Consider the following 15,655-nt stretch of genomic DNA (forward strand, 5'->3'; position numbering starts at 1 on the left):
TCTCCCAAGCCTGGACCATCTAGATCCCCTGGACTGCCTGGATCCCTCTGTTATTCCCTGCCCTGGGCCATATAGATCCCTCTGGACCCTATAGATCCCCCTGTCACAGGAGGACCCAGTCATCTGGACATGCAGGCAGCCCCAGGTGTCCAGGTAGTGGACCAGGGTGTCCAGGGGTAGATGCCCCCCCGACCCAGATGCCCTGTAACTCCCCTCAGCCCCATATAAACCCCATAGTTCCTCTCCCCCCGGGTCATATAGACCTTATAGGCCACTCTTTCCATCCCTATAGGCCCTCCCCACAGTTTTATAGACTCCCCCAGCCCCATATGGACCATATAACCCCCCCGCGGCCATATAGACCCTAAAACACCCCCCCCACACCCCCATATAGATCATCCCAGCCCCATAAAACCCCCACAACCGCCCCTCCAAACCCCATACAGCCCCCCCACCCCATATAGAACACCCATCTCCTTAGAGACCCTCTACCCTCAGCCCCTCCCACACCTTTGTCAGGATTTAACCCCAGCCGGCAACTCAGCACCACGCAGCCGCTCGCTCGCTTCCCCCCCACGCAGTGGGATGGGGGAGAGAATTGGGGGGAAAAAAGTCAAACTCGTGGGTTGAGATAAGAACAGTTTAACAGGACAGAAAGGAAGAAACTAATAATGATAGTAATAACAATACTAAGGTGACAATGGCCTGGACAACGCCCCGAGAGACCCAACATGGACGTTGTGGGGAGGGGCCCGGCGTCCCTTCTCCTGACTGACGGGGGTCTCGGACACTCCTGGAACTGGGGTGGGAGAAGGTTCCAGAAGGCCGGGACCTGGGGCCCAGAAATAGGGGCACAGCGGAGCAAAAAAATCACACACAAAAGCTTTTTTCACTCTGCTGTAGTAAGATGCTGGCAGTCTCCAATGTGAAAAATCATGAGTCCAGCAAAGCAAAATAATGAGACTTTAAGCTCATGATACTTGAAACAAACCCGTGATTTGCCTTCTAGTAATTAAGACGGAATATACTTGTTACAGAGATAGAAGACTATCTGTATAACAGTTACATAGACAGTTATGTAGATAGAAGAGGTAAATAACTTCTAGCGAGAGCCTGAAAGAGTTGCAGATCAAAAGATGACTGGAAAAAGCATGTAGAAATCTTTGGAAAAGAGAAAATGTAACACAGTAAAAGGCATAGCAGAAATTAAAAACTGAAGTTGGAGACATTGGTTTTTGGAGGTTTTTTTCTTCCTTTGAACTGTGGGAGAGACTAATTTTGGAATGAACTGTCAAAGGAAATGATGACTAGACGCTCTCAGGCAGGAGCCTTTATGTTTCCAAGACGTTCAATTTGGCGCTGAGATACATAGATGAAAATGGCCATTGCGTGCAGGAGGTTGGAGTAGATGATCTTCCTTTGGTGTACCTGACCCTCCAAGCAGCGTACCTTGGTACAGGCACATACAGTATGGTGTCGGGGTTTAACCCCAGCCAGCAACTAAGCACCGCGCAGCCGCTCGCTCACTTCCCCCCCTGCAGTGGGATGGGGGAGAGGATTGGGGGTAAAGTCAAACTTGTGGGTTGAGATAAAGACAGTGTAATGGGACAGAAAAAGAAGAAAATAATAATAATGATGAGAATAATAAAAGAATGAGAATATGCAAAACAAGTGATGCAGAGTGCAATTGCTCACCACTCGCTGACCGATGCCCAGTTAGATCCCAAGCAGCAGCTCGCCCCCCCTGCCCAACTCCCCGCAGTTTATATACTGCACATGACGTCACACAGTATGGAATACCCCTTTGGCCAGTTTGGCTCAGCTGTCCTGGCTGTGTCCTTTCCCAACTCCTTGTGCCCCTCCAGCTTTCTTGCTGGCTGGGCATGAGAAGCTGAAAAGTCCTTGACATAGTATAAATACTACTTAGCAACAGCTGAAAACGTCAGTGTGTTATCAACATTCTTCTCATACTGAACCCAAAACATAGCACTATGCCAGCTACTAGAAAGAAAATTAACTCTATTCTGGCTGAAACTAGGACATATGGCATGCCAAAATCCTCTTCAGTCTGACTACAAGTACAAAGAAGCATTAGAAATACCACGCTTAAGTCCCTCTGGATTAGTATTTCATCTGCTTGTGTTGTGAATACTGAAGGACTGCATCTGAAGGGGAGAGATGCTTTTTTCCAGTTTTATCCTTTTGCTGCCACCAGGCAGCAGATTAGGGCTGAGACAGGGCAACTCTAGCCCACCAAGTTCATTATCCAGTTATATACTCACCCACCCCAAGTTTGCCAAATTCCTTTGTTATGGCTGTTTATAGCTCCTGCCTCCACAGTCTTCCATGGCAATGAGTTTTGCACCGTGTAATTGAGTCTTGGCGGGGATGTGGAACTCCTCCCCCCCCCCCTTTTCTTTATTTTAAACCTGTTATTTGATTGTTTCTTTAGGTTTCAACCAGTTCTTGTCTTGTAAGAAATCGTGTCTAATCATTGGGGTATTGCTATTCATAATTTCACATTTATTTTACACCTCTCATACAGGAACAGTTTGGCGTTGTGGGTTGTTCTTCTTGCCCCAAGTGATTGCCTGATGTGCGTCTCCGGGGTGCTGAAACCCTCCTCCTCCGTGCTGAGGGGTCACACTCGGTGCTGTGCACAAACTGGCTGCAGAGGTCAGAGCCCCGATGTGGGGATCTGCTCCGCTTTCTCGGCCGCAGCTGAGCGTGCTCCCGAGCAGCCCTGGGTGTGGGAGCCCGCTTGGAGCTGGCATTGGAGGGCCCTGCAGCCGCATCATCCCTTGGGGCTCGGTCATGACGTGGAGGACTTGCTCTCCGCCTCCTCTTCCTCCTCGCGGAGCGGTGGTAGTCCGTGGTCTCCACAACCCGGCTGCGGAGAGCGTAGCCCTGCCGCAGGGATCTGCTCTGCTTCTGCATTGGCAGGGTTTGCTCCTGAGCAGCACTGGGTGCAGGAGCCGACTGGGAGGTGCCGTTGGAGGGCCCTGGAGCAGCAGCATCCCTGGGAGCGTGATCACGACTTGGAGGACTCCTCCTCCTCTTCCTCCTCCTCGTCCCTGTTGAGTGGTCGTAGTCTGTGGTGTCCACCAACCAGCTCCGGACATCTCTTCCCCACTGCGGGGATCTGCTCCGGGCCCTCTCCCTGGCACCGTTCCTCTGGCAGCGGGAAGGGCTGCATCCGTGCTCCTCTTTGGTGCTGTCTTCTTGCACGGTGTGCAGAGGGGCAAGTGGTGGAGAGCAGACCGGGCACGCAGCTTTCCTTCTGGACACCAGCCTCAGGCAGCCGCAGAAGAAGCGATGCAAGCAGGAGCCCACGTAGGAGGCGATGCTGAGCCTGCCTGGCCAGCCTGCAGATGCCTCCCATGCACCTGCCTGGGTTAGCTGTCTGGTGCTGGCTGGTGCAGAGGAGCTGCTGTCCTCTGGAGAGTCCTCCGTGCCCACCGCCATGTCCTGCAAAGAGAGCTGTGCAAAGGTCCTGCCCTTTCCTGCTGAAAGGACCTGAACAGTGGGGAAACCCCAGCAGCTGTGGGAGGGGACAGCTAAGGGCCTCCCAAAGCCTCTCCTGGAGGGCTGCAAAGGCAGAAGGGCCAAAGGCGGACAAATGGGGTGGATCGAGGTGGGATGCTTTGAGAGGGAGCAGCCTTGCGGCTGTGAAGAAAGCGGCAGCGTGGGAGGGAGAAGAGAGCAATGCCAAGATCCCAGAAAGAAATCTGCTGTCCCTCTGGTGCCCTGAGCCACCTCCCCAGGTTACCTTAGTCCTAGGAGGCAGACCCTCTGGTCCCACAGCATCCTCCTGCTTGCCCTCGGCCCCGCATTGACTGAGGGAGGAACAGGCATATGCTGGTGCCAGTGAGGAAGGCACCCTTTCTCCCCTTTTCAAATCAGAGCACCTGGAGAAAAAATTTCGATGCACCATCGATCAGAATTTCTTCCTACCAGCTAACCTAATCCTACCCTCTTTCAGTTTAAAACCGTTCCCCCTAGTCCTATCACTACAATCCCTCGTAAAAAGTCCCTTCCCGTCTTTCCCTTACTCTCCTGTTATTACCTGACGTAAAACAGCAAATAGGCTTGCTGCTGGAGGACCGTGCTGATGTCACAATGACCCACAGATGAATCGTTCATCTCGTACCACAGTCCATTGCTGGCCTGTAAAAAAAAAAAAGGCAACGATATGAATCGTTGTTCATCAGGAGATGAACTGCATGGTTTCCCCACAAAAACGCAGGCAGAAAAACTCCAGAACCGCCAAAACAAACCCAAGCCAGCCTCTAAGGAGACGTTCTCCCCCAAATCCTTGGCTGCCGGTACCATTGCCGTGAAAGTTTGTCTTCCTTTTTCTCTTGGCGTGGAAGGAAGTTTCTCTTTACCTTTGTGTAGCAGAAATAGTGTCCCGAATGACACCCGTTACCGCTGTGCACCAGGACAGCGTATAAAGAGTAGAAGAGCGACTCTCCGTCTGGCTGAGACATGTACGGGCGAAGATCCAAGCAGTTGGAATACTTCACGACCTACGGAGAGACCAAGAGTGCTCAGAAATGATCCTGAAATACTACACGAAATATCCCTCCAAGACCAGGGGCCAGAGGTGTATAAATACATCTTTGGGGCTCACGAACACTTGGTTTTTCCCTAAAGCAACCTAAAGGTAATGGTTTGGGTGGCAGGAAACTATTGTCGGCCAAAGAGTACGTCCTTGTCTTCCCGCAGCAACTCTTCTCTTTCCAGAAGGGAACACAATAAAACTCAACAGCTTGTGAAAGTGCGGACCACCATGAGAAATATCCCGCTCCGGGAAGAAAAACGTTGCCCTCTGGTTGCATACTCACCTTGTTGATCTTCCCGCCGGTGAAATCTTCGAACCTTTTCAGGCACACCGTGAGGACCCTGGGCGCGCCATGGATTGTAAACCTCTTGGAGGCGGCGACCATCTTGTTACACCTTGAAACCGAGCACAGAGCCTTCGTATATGCCCTATCTTGCCCCAAAAAGGCCAGACACCCTTTCGTGTCTCCCCCACCCCTACGCTGTTTTAAGGCTGCTCAGATGCATAAAGCCATATTAAAATATTTGTGCCTGATCATTGCGCATCTAACCTACGCGAAAAGATGGCTTATGCTGGAGTATGCGCAGCACCTTCACGCAGGATCTAATATTGTTAATAATCATCTTACTGGCTGCATTTAAAGCAGTTTTCGCCATCCAGCTGCTCGGGTTTCACAAAGTCCGCCAGCGCTGCGGTGACAGATGAGGCTGCCTGGAGGAGTGAGAAAGGAGAGAGCTGATCTCCGGGAAATACTGATCTCCGGGAAATGTCCTCGCCCAAACACTTTATCAAGAGTTGACAAGACGACCCAGGTAGCTGACGCTGAGGAGAGACGCTGTGGACCCGCGAGGAGGCAGAAAGAGTGTACGATGCCGAATATTTCCCTCAATTCCTGGGGCTATCCAGAGTTACGTCTCTGTGCCACTGCTCGGTTCAGCTACCGATGGTGTGCAGGGTCATCGATAACGAAAATAATACAACCCGTCAGCCTAGGGGTCCGACAGGTGTCGAGGGAGGGCAAAAAGAAGAAGGATGCAGAGGGATCCTTCCATTCTGCCGCCAAGCTCTCTTGTGTTCACACTACGTGTTTTTTAAAGCAACTGTGTTGATTCTGGAAAGCTACGGGGGCCTTGGCGACATCTCGAAGCACGATTACAAACTCCCTTACTTTGATATCCAAAGGAATGTCCAGAAAGGCCTCGTAGGAATCGGAAACCGCTTTGCAGCTCGAGCACGTGACTGGAAGGAAATTCAAAATGCTCAGGGATAGGGGAAGTCGACCAGCTGTGCCGCTCTACGTCCTTCACACCTACTACGCCAGTCACACCATCGGCTGCTCATCACAGGCAGACAGAAGGACACGGACAATTCCAAGGAGAGCAACGGTTGTGGAAAAGTACCTCTGGATCGCAGAAGGCCCCCAAATATTTGGTGGACGATGGTAGTCGATTCAGAAGAGATGTCCAAGCTGGAAATAAATGGTAAGGCAGAGAGTTATTATCATCTCCTCCAGGTGTGAAAGCCCTGGGCATAGTTCTTCCTTGATGGCACTACACCAAGGAGTCCGAAGGGCTTGGGAACATTGCAAAATTAATTTGCTGGTGCTTACTTGCTGATTCCATTCAGACAAGCTCTCTGCATGGCATCAACAGTGTAACGTAAGAACTCGTGGGCATCCTCCTGCGTGCCAAGCTGGAAATGTTCTCCTATTACTAAAAAAGAAGAAGTTAGTAGCTTTCTCCTACAAGAACAGAAGAAAACTCGTCCAAGCCCCTGAGATGACTCACGTGAGAGAACACTGATGACAGCCGAAGGGTAGATGGCACTGCCCGAGGAGCGCAGGACTCTGTTAACGTGGCTTTCCATTCTACACATCACGCAGAAGCCTCGCTGGTGACCTGAAGAGGAAAGGAGGGAAGCAAGAGCCTTGGGTGAGCAAAATATCCACAGCGATGGGAAACCTAGTGGGGATTTTGAAGTTCTAAGTCTCCCCATCCCAACAAGCCCAGGCCGTTTTAGTGCAGAGAAAACTTTCTTCAGAGGGATGTTAAGCTGACAGAATATTTCAATAAAGCAAAGAGGGTTTAACCTGCAGGAATAGGGACCAAGACCTGGGGCTAGAAAGGGGTGCCCTTCTGAAGATGAACACGGCTCGATACGACAGGTGCCTTCTAGGCTTGAGCATTCAAAGACGACCAACTCGGGGGAACTGGGAAAGAAGGGCTGCTTTTTTTCTCTTCAATTCCAGATTCTTGGAATCCTGGGGAAGTGCCTGACAGGTTGACAAGGAGACGTTCCTCAAAGTACTCACACGACTGGCTGTGCTCACGAGACAGCAGGTAGTTGGCCAGAGGTGGGGTGTAGGTCAGGCACTGCAGGATGGAGTTGAGGAAACACAGATTGCCCGGGTTGTGGAGTCCGGCTCCAGCTCTCCATTGCTGCTGCCAGTCCATGTAAATCCTCTCCGGTGGAAAAAGGATCCTTTGCGGCGGAGCCATCCCCTCAGTGACGACTGCAGGGAAACGACATTTGAAAAGAGATGAGACAATATTGTTGCACGAAAGCACATGTAAAAAAGTTGAGTTCTCGACAGGAGTACGACCAGCTTAAACATCCAACCTGGAAGCATCAGGGGAAGCCTAACGCTGCCATCGAAAGTTTTCTGGTCAAGAAAGAGTTTTGGAAAACAATGTGTTGCCCTGCTTGCTTTCCCTAAAGTCCAACAAAGCCACACTTGGACTTCTACCTTCCTTTCCCTCTAGAGTCTTGAACTTCAGTATCAAGCCTTCCCTCTTCCTGACTGTAATTTCAGGAAAACAAGCCCAGAAGGTAACCCTACTAATGTCAGATCTTTCTACGAGCAATGTCTTCTTTCGAAGACTGTACACAGTGGCAGAGCAGTGACCAAAAAACGCGTCTCCCTGCTTGAAAACACCTGGGTAAGTCTGGGTGCCATCAGGAAATGCCCCAGAATTCCCTCTCGGTTGTCAGGACCTCAACATTTAGGGACGGAGCACCAGCCACCTCCATTGCCTTTGGGGATTCCCAGAACCCAAGCCTGCTGCCGAAGTTGTTACTCACAGGACTCGTTCCCCATCACGGCCATCGCTCCTCGCCGGAACAGAGGGCAAAGCTCGGGATGACAAAGGATCTCAGGACACGCTCCGGAAAGACAAGACCGGCGCAAATCCCGTCACCTGATGGCAAAGAAATAATCGTAGCTCAACAAAATGATTAAAAATCTTCCGGCCGCTACTTTAACATCTGCCTTTGCCGTGCTCCTTTTCTGCCTCCTTTCCTACCGCTTCTTGCCGTTCTAGGCTGAGCCCAACGCCTCGGACTACGCTACCACCCCCTCTACTTACCTATCCTAGGATATAATAAAGAAATAATAATTAGCAAACAGGAACTCTGCCCGTAGCCCACCTCTGGCCAGCCCATCAAGGTGCAACAGCTCAGCCTACAGCTCCGACGGTATAGACCAGCCTATACTTTTATCCCGTTATCTACCCACTCTATGATCTGCCCTGAAAGTCAAACCATAATTACCTTTGTGCGAGGATGGCAGTTGAGAAGAAGCGAGCAGTAAACGATAAATGGTTGGGAAAAACCCCAAAACCAGTAGGCATTCAAGGAGCAGAGGAAGGAGCCGAGCTATCCCGAAGGCCAGCTCAGCCCAACTGGCTGCCCCTGGCTCGCTTTTTGGGATGCCAAAGCCGCGGCCAGGTGAGGTCACAAACGCCGGGCGGGCACCGCATCGCTGCCCCTTTGTGACACGGGGGCTGTGGCCACGGACCGGGCACCTCAGGTAGCCAGCAACTGGGAGCCACTGGGCTTCCCCACGTACTGCTGGCAAAGGGCTGGTCATCCCTTGAACAGAGCTCCCACGTCTTCCCTGAGCCGCACCAGCCAGATGAATAAAAAGCTGCCCAGGGCCGTAATGAAGCGTCTTCACATCCGGGTTGACCTTGGATTTCTTTTCCACTCTTCCCAGGTCCAGGATTGCGTCTGAAGAGGTTCGTGTAGCGAAGCACGTGGTCTCTCGCGGGTTTATTTCCAATGGATTTTTAATCTGCCCCTCGAGATAGCGATGGGAAACCTAGTGGGGATTTTGAAGTTCTAAGGACAGTCGGCCACAGGCTGACTCTGAACTGGCGCTGCCAAAGAAACGTCTTCAGCAACTGCGCTGGGTTGACCTTGGTTGGCTGCCAGGCCCCCACCCAGCTGCTCTCTCACACCCTCGAGCTCCAAAAAAACCATTTGTACGTGGCTTTTTAGCACCTTCGCAGTTCGTAGAATCATTTAGGTTGGAAAAGACCTTCAAGGTCATTGACTCCAACCAGCAACCATGCCCACTAAACCACGTCTTGAAGTGCCTCGTCTACGCGCTTTTTGAACCCCTCCAGGGATGGTGACCCCACTGCTTCCCTGGGCAGCCTGTTCCAACGCCTGACAACCCTTCCAGTAAAGGATTTTTTTTCTAATATCCAAACTAAACCTCCCCTGGTGCAACTTGAGGCCGTTTTCTCTCCTCCTACCCCTAGTTACTTGATAGTAGAGACCAGCACCCACCTCACTACACCCTCCTTTCGGGTAGTTGTAGAGAGTGATCAGGTCTACTCTCACCCTCCTTTTCTCCAGACTAAACCACCCCAGTTCCCTCAGCCGCTTCTCCTAAGTTCTCCAGACCCTTCTCCTTGGCCTCCAGACCCTTCACCAACTTGGTTGCCCTTCTCTGGACATGCTCCAGCACCTCAATGTCTTTCCCGTAGCGAGGGGCCCAAAACCGAACCCAGGACTCGAGGTGTCACCTCACCAGTGCCCACTACAGGGGGACAACCACCTCCCTGCTCCTGCTGGCCACACCATTTCTGATACAGGCCAGGATGCCGTTGGCCGTCTTGGCCACCTGGGCACACTGCTGGCTCATCTTCAGCCGGCTGTCGACCAACACCCCCAGGTCTTCTTCTGCCAGGCAGCTTTCCAGCCACTCTTCCCCAAACCTGTAGCGCTGCGTGGATTCTTTGTGACCCAAGCGCAGGACCCGGCACTTGTTGAACCTCATACAATTGGCCTCGTCCCATCCATCCAGCCTGTCCAGATCCCCCTGTAGAGCCTTCCTACCCTCCAGCAGATCAACCCTCCCTCCCAACTTGGCGTCGTCGCCAAACTTGCTGAGGGTGCACTCCATCCCCTGGAGAAAAAAAGAGTGATCTGCATTTAGGGCTGTTCTTGCAGCTTTCTCTGGGGTTCAGTCATTTTCTTGGAGCTGTTTCTACAACAGACAGAAGACGTAACCAAGACTACAAATGGGAAAATTGATTGGGGTCTAACCCACCAGGTCTGCCCCTGTCAGAGCAAGTCCTCGTCTTTATCATCCCTACGGCCTCCATTTCATAGAATCATAGAATCATCGAATGGTGTGGGTTGGAAGGGACCTTAAAGATCATCTAGGTCCAAGCCCCCTGCCATGGGCAGGGACACCTTCCACTAGACCAGGTTGCTCAAAGCCCCATCCAACCTGGCCTTGAACACCTCCAGGGAGGGGGCATCCACAACCCCTCTGGGAAAACTCTCCCAGTGTTTCACCACCCTCACCGTAAAGAATTTCTTCCTAATATCTAATCTAAATCTTCCCTCTCTCACTTTAAAACTGTTACCCCTCGTCCTATCGCTACACTCCCTGATAGAGAGTCCCGCCCCATCTTTCCTGTAGGCCCCCTTTAACTACTCTTCTCTACATTAGCCAGCTTCAGACAGCAGGCAAGTTCCACTTTACACCAGGGCAGCAGCCTGAAGCCCAGCAAGGGAAGATAAGGACTGACGGGGGGTAGTTCAGATTCAACAGCACTGAAGGAGGCAGGTAGTAATTGTCTCCTATGACAGAAAGAGAAACAGGCAGGAGGAGAAGAAAAAGAGCAAAGCCAGGAAAAGGAAACGTATTCTGAACACATTTTAACACTTGTCATCACCTGACATAAAACAGCAAATAGGCTCGCTGCCTGAGAACTGTCTTGATGCCACAACCATTCACAACCATTCACAGCCATATCATTCATCTCGTACCACAGTCCATTGCTGGCCTGCAAAGAAAGGCATCAGTCTCTGGAGATGAACCGCATGGTTTCTCCACAAAAACACAGGCGGAAAACTACAGAACCAAGAGTACGCCAACACAAATCCAACCCAGCCCCTAAGGAGACCTTCTCCCCCCAACCCTTGGCCGCCAGTTACGCTGCCGGGAAGGTTTGTCTTCCCCAGCACACATTTTTTCCCTTGCTAGGAAGGAAGTTGCTTTGTGTAGCACAAATAGTGTCCTGCACGACAGCTGTCACCACGATGCACCAGGACAGCATATAAGGAGTAGAGGAGCACTTCTCCGGCTGTCTGGGACATGTATGGCTGAAGATCCAAGTACTCAGGATACTCCACAACCTACAGGGAGACCAGGAGGGCTCAGAAACGATCCTGAAGTACTACATGAAATAGCCTTCAACAGGCATGGTTTGTCTGGCAGGAAACTGCTCCCGGCCAAAGCAGCTCTGTCGGAGCAGAGTACATGCTTGTCTTCGCACCGGAACTCTCCTCTCCTCGGAAGGGAACACGAAAAAGCCAACAGGAACAGCTTGTGAAAGAGCGTACTGCTTTGGGAAATCTCCTGCTCCGGGAAGAGAAAGTTGCCCTCCAGTGGCATACACACCTTGCTGATCTTCCTGCCGGTGCAATCTTCAAACTTTTTCAGACACACTGTGAGAACCTTGGGCGCGCAATGGACTGTAAACCCCTTGGAGGCAGCAACCATCTTGTCACACCTTGAAAGCAAGCACAGAGCCAAGTGCTGAAATGCACCCAATTTTCCCCCAAGAAGACCAGACAAGCTTTCTTGTCTCACACAGCCTTACACTATTTTAAGGCTATTCAGTACCATAAGGCCATATTAAAAAAAAGCTGCGTCTCGTTATCGTGCATTAAGCCTATGTGAAACGATGACTTCTGCTCAATGACATGCAGCACCTTCCCGCAGGATCTAGTACTACTGGGTCGCTAGTAATCATCTTACTTGCTACACTTAAAGCAGTTTTCACCATCCAGCTGCTCCGGTTTCACAAAGTCCTCCAGAGCTGCAGTGACAGAAGAGGCTGCCTGGAGGAGTGAGAGAGGAGAGCAGTGAGCTGCGGGCAATGCCCTTGCCCAAACACTTACTCGGACTTGACAAGAAGACCCAGGTAGCTGATGCTGAGGACCCGCAAGCAGTGTCCAGAAGGAGGCAGAAAGAGGGTATGATGCTGAACATTTCCCTCAGGGAACTGAATTCCTGAGGGATTCCCGGGGCTATCAAGAGCTACTTCCCTGTGGCACTGCAGGGTCATCAATAATGAAAACGATACAACCCATCAGCCTGGGAGCCAGATGGGGTGCTGAGGGAGGGCAAAAGGAAGAAGGATGAGAGAACATCAAGGGTGCAGAGAGGATAATTCGTACTTGTCCAGCTTAAAGCCAGCACCTACAAGGAGATCAATGCCATGGCCTCCCCGGAAGAACTCAGCCCATTCCACTTCTGACCCTCCACCAAGCTCTCTTGTGTTCGCAGCATACGTTTTTAAGTCAACAGCATGGATTGCGGAAAGCTACAGGGGCCTTGGGATGTCTTGAAGCACAGCTATAAACCCTCTTACTTTTATATCCAAAGGGACATCCAGGAAAGCCTCGTAGGAATCGGAAACTGCTTTGCAGCTCAAGCACGTGACTGGAAGGCAAATCAAAATGCTCAGCGATAGGGGAAGTCACTGGCTGTGCCAGTTTCCGTCCTTCATACCTACTACGCCGGTCACACGATTGGCTGTTTATCACAGGCCAACAGAAGGGCACAGACAATTCCAAGTTGAGCGATAGTTGCGGAAAAGTACCTCTGGATCTCAGAAAGCCCCCAAATGTTTGATGGATGATGGTAGTTGCTTGAGAAGACATGCCCAACCTGGAAATAAATGGGAAGGCAGAGAGTGATCTCCTCCAAGAGTCTTGCTTTGTCTGAAAGCCCCGGGCATAGGTTTTCCTTGGTGGGAGTACAGCAAGGAGTCCAAAGGGCTTGGGAACATCGAAAAGGTAATTTGCTTGTGCTTACTCGCTGCTTCCACTCAGACAAGCTGTCTGCATGGCATCGACAGTATAGTGTAGGAACTCGTGGGCATCTTCCTGCCTGCCAAGCTGGAAATCTTCTCCTATGCCTAAGAAAGAAGAAGTTAATAATTCTCTCCTACAAGAAGGGGAGAAAACCTGTAAAAGCACCTGAAATGACTTACGTGTGAGGACGTTGATGACAGCGCTAGGCTGGATGGCACTGTCCGAGGAATGCAGGACCTCGTTAACGTGCGCTTCCATTATGCACATCATGCAGAAGTCTTGCTGACAACCTGAAGAGGGAGAGAGGGAGGGAGGGAAGCAAGCTCTTCAGGTTAGCATAATAGCCATAGCGATGGGAAACCTCATGGAGATCCTGAAATTTTAAGAACAGTCTCCACTCCTCCCAAGGTGCCAACGTCCCAACAAGCTCGGGACATTTTAGTGCGTAGAAAAGTTTCTTCAGAGGGATGCTTAACTGACAGAAGTTTTCTGTGCAATAAGCAAAGAGAGTTTGACTTGCAGGAATAGGGACCAAGACCCAGGGCTAGAAAGAAGTGCCTCTCTGAAGATGAACACACCTAGATAAGGCGAGCGGCTGCTAGGCCTGAGTGTTCAAAGAACAACTCCTCGTGGGGTCAACAAAGAAGGACTGCTTTTCTCCTAAATCAGATTCCAGATTCTGGGAATCCTGGGGAAGTGCCCAACAGATGTACAAGGAGATGTTCCTCAAAGTACTCAACGACTGGCTGTGCTCACGAGAGAGCAGGTAGTTGGCCAGAGGGGCTGTGTACGTCAGGCACTGCAGGACGGAGTTGACGAAGCACGTATTGCCCAGGTTGTGCAGTCCCGCTCCAGCTCTCTGTCTTTGCTGCCAATCCATGCGAATCTTCTCCGGGGGAAAGAGGATCCTTTGTTGTGGAGCCATTTCCTTGGCAATGACTGCAGGGAAATGACATTTGAAAAGAGATGACACGATTTTGTTGCACAAAAGCTTTTTTAAAAGTCGAGTTCTGTACAGGAGCACTCAGGACAACCAGCTCTAACCTCCAACCCAGAAACACTGGGGGAAGCCTAATGCTCCCATTGATATTTACTGGTCAAGAAACAGTTTTGGAAGATAGGCTGCACCCCTGCTTATTTTGCCAGAAGTGCAACAAGCCCGCACTCTGATTTCTGTGCCCAGGGCTACCTTCCTTTCCCTCTCGAGACTTGAATTGGATTCTCAGGTCAAGTCTCCCCTCTTCCTGATTGTAAATTGATGAAAACAAGCAAGTATCTAGCACAGAAGGTAACCCGACTGATGTCAGATCTTTCTGCGAGCAAGGTCATCTTTCAAAGTCTTGTACTAGTGGCAGAGGAGTGACAGAGGAGCGTTTCCCTGCGTCTAATCGGAAGCACCTGGCTAAGTCTGGCTGCTGTCAGGAAATGCCCCAGAATTCACTCTAAGTTGTCAGCACATTCAGGGATGGAGCACCAGCCACGTCCTTTGCCTTTGGGGATTCACAAAGCCTAAGCCTGCTGGCGAAGCCGTTACTTACAGGAGTCGTTCCCCATTGCGGCCATCACTCCTCTCAGGAACAGAGGGAAAAGCTTTGGATGACAAAGGAGGTCAGGACGTGCTCCAGAAAGAGAAGATCGGCGCCAATCCTGTCTCCTGATCACAAAGAAATAACTGTAACTCAACAAAATGCTGAAAAAAAACCCCAAACGCAACCCACAGAACAGCATCCGCCACCAACAGTGTTTCAGTGGCACTTGTAACCGCTGTCGAGCTGCAGGCTGATGGCCCCACTGTCCCTGTCACAGGACTCCAGTTGCCAGCAATTACCGAGGCCCTTTTGAAAGACTGCATTGCGTGTCACCTTCTCTGAAGAGGACCTGCTGCTTACCTGTGGCTAGCCTTAGCAGCAGAGCCCTCGGGCTCTCCAGCCCACACTTGCTCACCTTGGATGCAGGAGTGACCGGCTTTCGGCCACTATTTTAACGGCTGCCTTTGCCGTGCTCCTTCTCTGTCTCCCTTCCTACCGCCTCAGTCAGGGCAGGCTTCTTGTCATTCTAGGCTGAGCCCAACGCCTCAGACTACACTGCCACCCCCTACTTACCTATCCTAGGATATGGTAAGGAAATAGCAAACAGGAACTCTACCCGTAGCCCACCTCTGGCCAGCCTATCAAGGTGTAATAGCTCAGCCTGCAGCTCGGAAGGCGCAGACCAGCCTGTACTTTCATCCCGTATCTACCTACTCTATGATCTGTCCTGAAAGTCAAATCAGAATTACCTTGGAAAGAGGATGGAAGTTGAGAATTGAGCAGTAAATGATAAATGGTTGGGAAAATGTAGGCACGCAAGTAGCAAAGGAAGGAGCTGAGGTATCCCGAAGGCCAGCTCAGCCCAACTGGCTTTTGCTGGCCTGCTTTTCAGGATCCCAAGACCTGGCCAGGTGTGCTCACAAGCAGGGGAGGCTTTCTTCTTTTTATCTTCAGAGAAGTCTGGCAGGCAAAGCTGAAAGTGATGGAAACAGAACAGATGGCTAGTTTGAAGCAAAAACAAGAGGTTTTGGTGACTTAGTTTTGTCTTCAACTCGTTTTATGCCACTGCATTGGTATATCAGTGATACAGATGCTTCTTGAACCTTCCATAAGGGTGTTTTCCATGTGAAAATGCAAAAATCCCCCTGTGGTTTTCAGAGCAAAGCTAGAGAATACGTTTCGGCCTAGTATGTATGCCAAGTTTTTGGTTTACATGCATAACTGAGTTCACCCTGAGAGTCACTGCCACTATGATTCCAGTTGCCCCCAGCATGGCCCCAGAGTCCCACAGCATGGTCCTAGATGCTCCCAGTATGATGCCAGTTGCCCCCAGTGTGGTCCCACTTGCTCCCAGTATGATCCCAGATGCCCCTAGGGTGGTCCCAGTGGTCCTCATAAGTAAAGAGGGGGGGAATAGGGGATAGGGGGGACCCCAAAAATT

The 15,655-nt window shown here is 51.0% G+C and overlaps 2 protein-coding genes across 2 annotated transcripts; both read right to left on the bottom strand.

Moving 5' to 3' along the window:
* Positions 1-3,939: 3,939 nt before the first annotated feature.
* On the bottom strand, positions 3,940-7,170 carry LOC142026360 (ubiquitin carboxyl-terminal hydrolase 42-like). Its single transcript, XM_075019315.1, has 8 exons — positions 6,876-7,170; positions 6,352-6,462; positions 6,174-6,276; positions 5,965-6,032; positions 5,733-5,803; positions 5,193-5,275; positions 4,848-4,959; positions 3,940-4,529 (listed from the first exon to the last, which is right to left on the bottom strand). Exons 1-8 carry the CDS (start codon positions 7,060-7,062, stop codon positions 4,290-4,292), a joined length of 975 nt encoding a protein of 324 aa, XP_074875416.1. The 5' UTR covers positions 7,063-7,170; the 3' UTR covers positions 3,940-4,289.
* Positions 7,171-11,513: 4,343 nt separating this feature from the next.
* LOC142026365 (ubiquitin carboxyl-terminal hydrolase 42-like) lies at positions 11,514-14,239 on the bottom strand. Its single transcript, XM_075019321.1, has 7 exons — positions 14,224-14,239; positions 13,442-13,624; positions 12,865-12,975; positions 12,687-12,783; positions 12,472-12,539; positions 12,241-12,311; positions 11,514-11,707 (listed from the first exon to the last, which is right to left on the bottom strand). The coding sequence occupies exons 1-7, from the start codon at positions 14,237-14,239 to the stop codon at positions 11,621-11,623; spliced, it is 633 nt and encodes a 210-aa protein (XP_074875422.1). The 3' UTR covers positions 11,514-11,620.
* Between the last annotated feature and the right edge of the window lie 1,416 nt (positions 14,240-15,655).

The sequence above is a fragment of the Buteo buteo genome, chromosome 33 (assembly GCF_964188355.1).
Source record: "Buteo buteo chromosome 33, bButBut1.hap1.1, whole genome shotgun sequence".
In the NCBI taxonomy this organism is placed as follows: domain Eukaryota; kingdom Metazoa; phylum Chordata; class Aves; order Accipitriformes; family Accipitridae; genus Buteo; species Buteo buteo.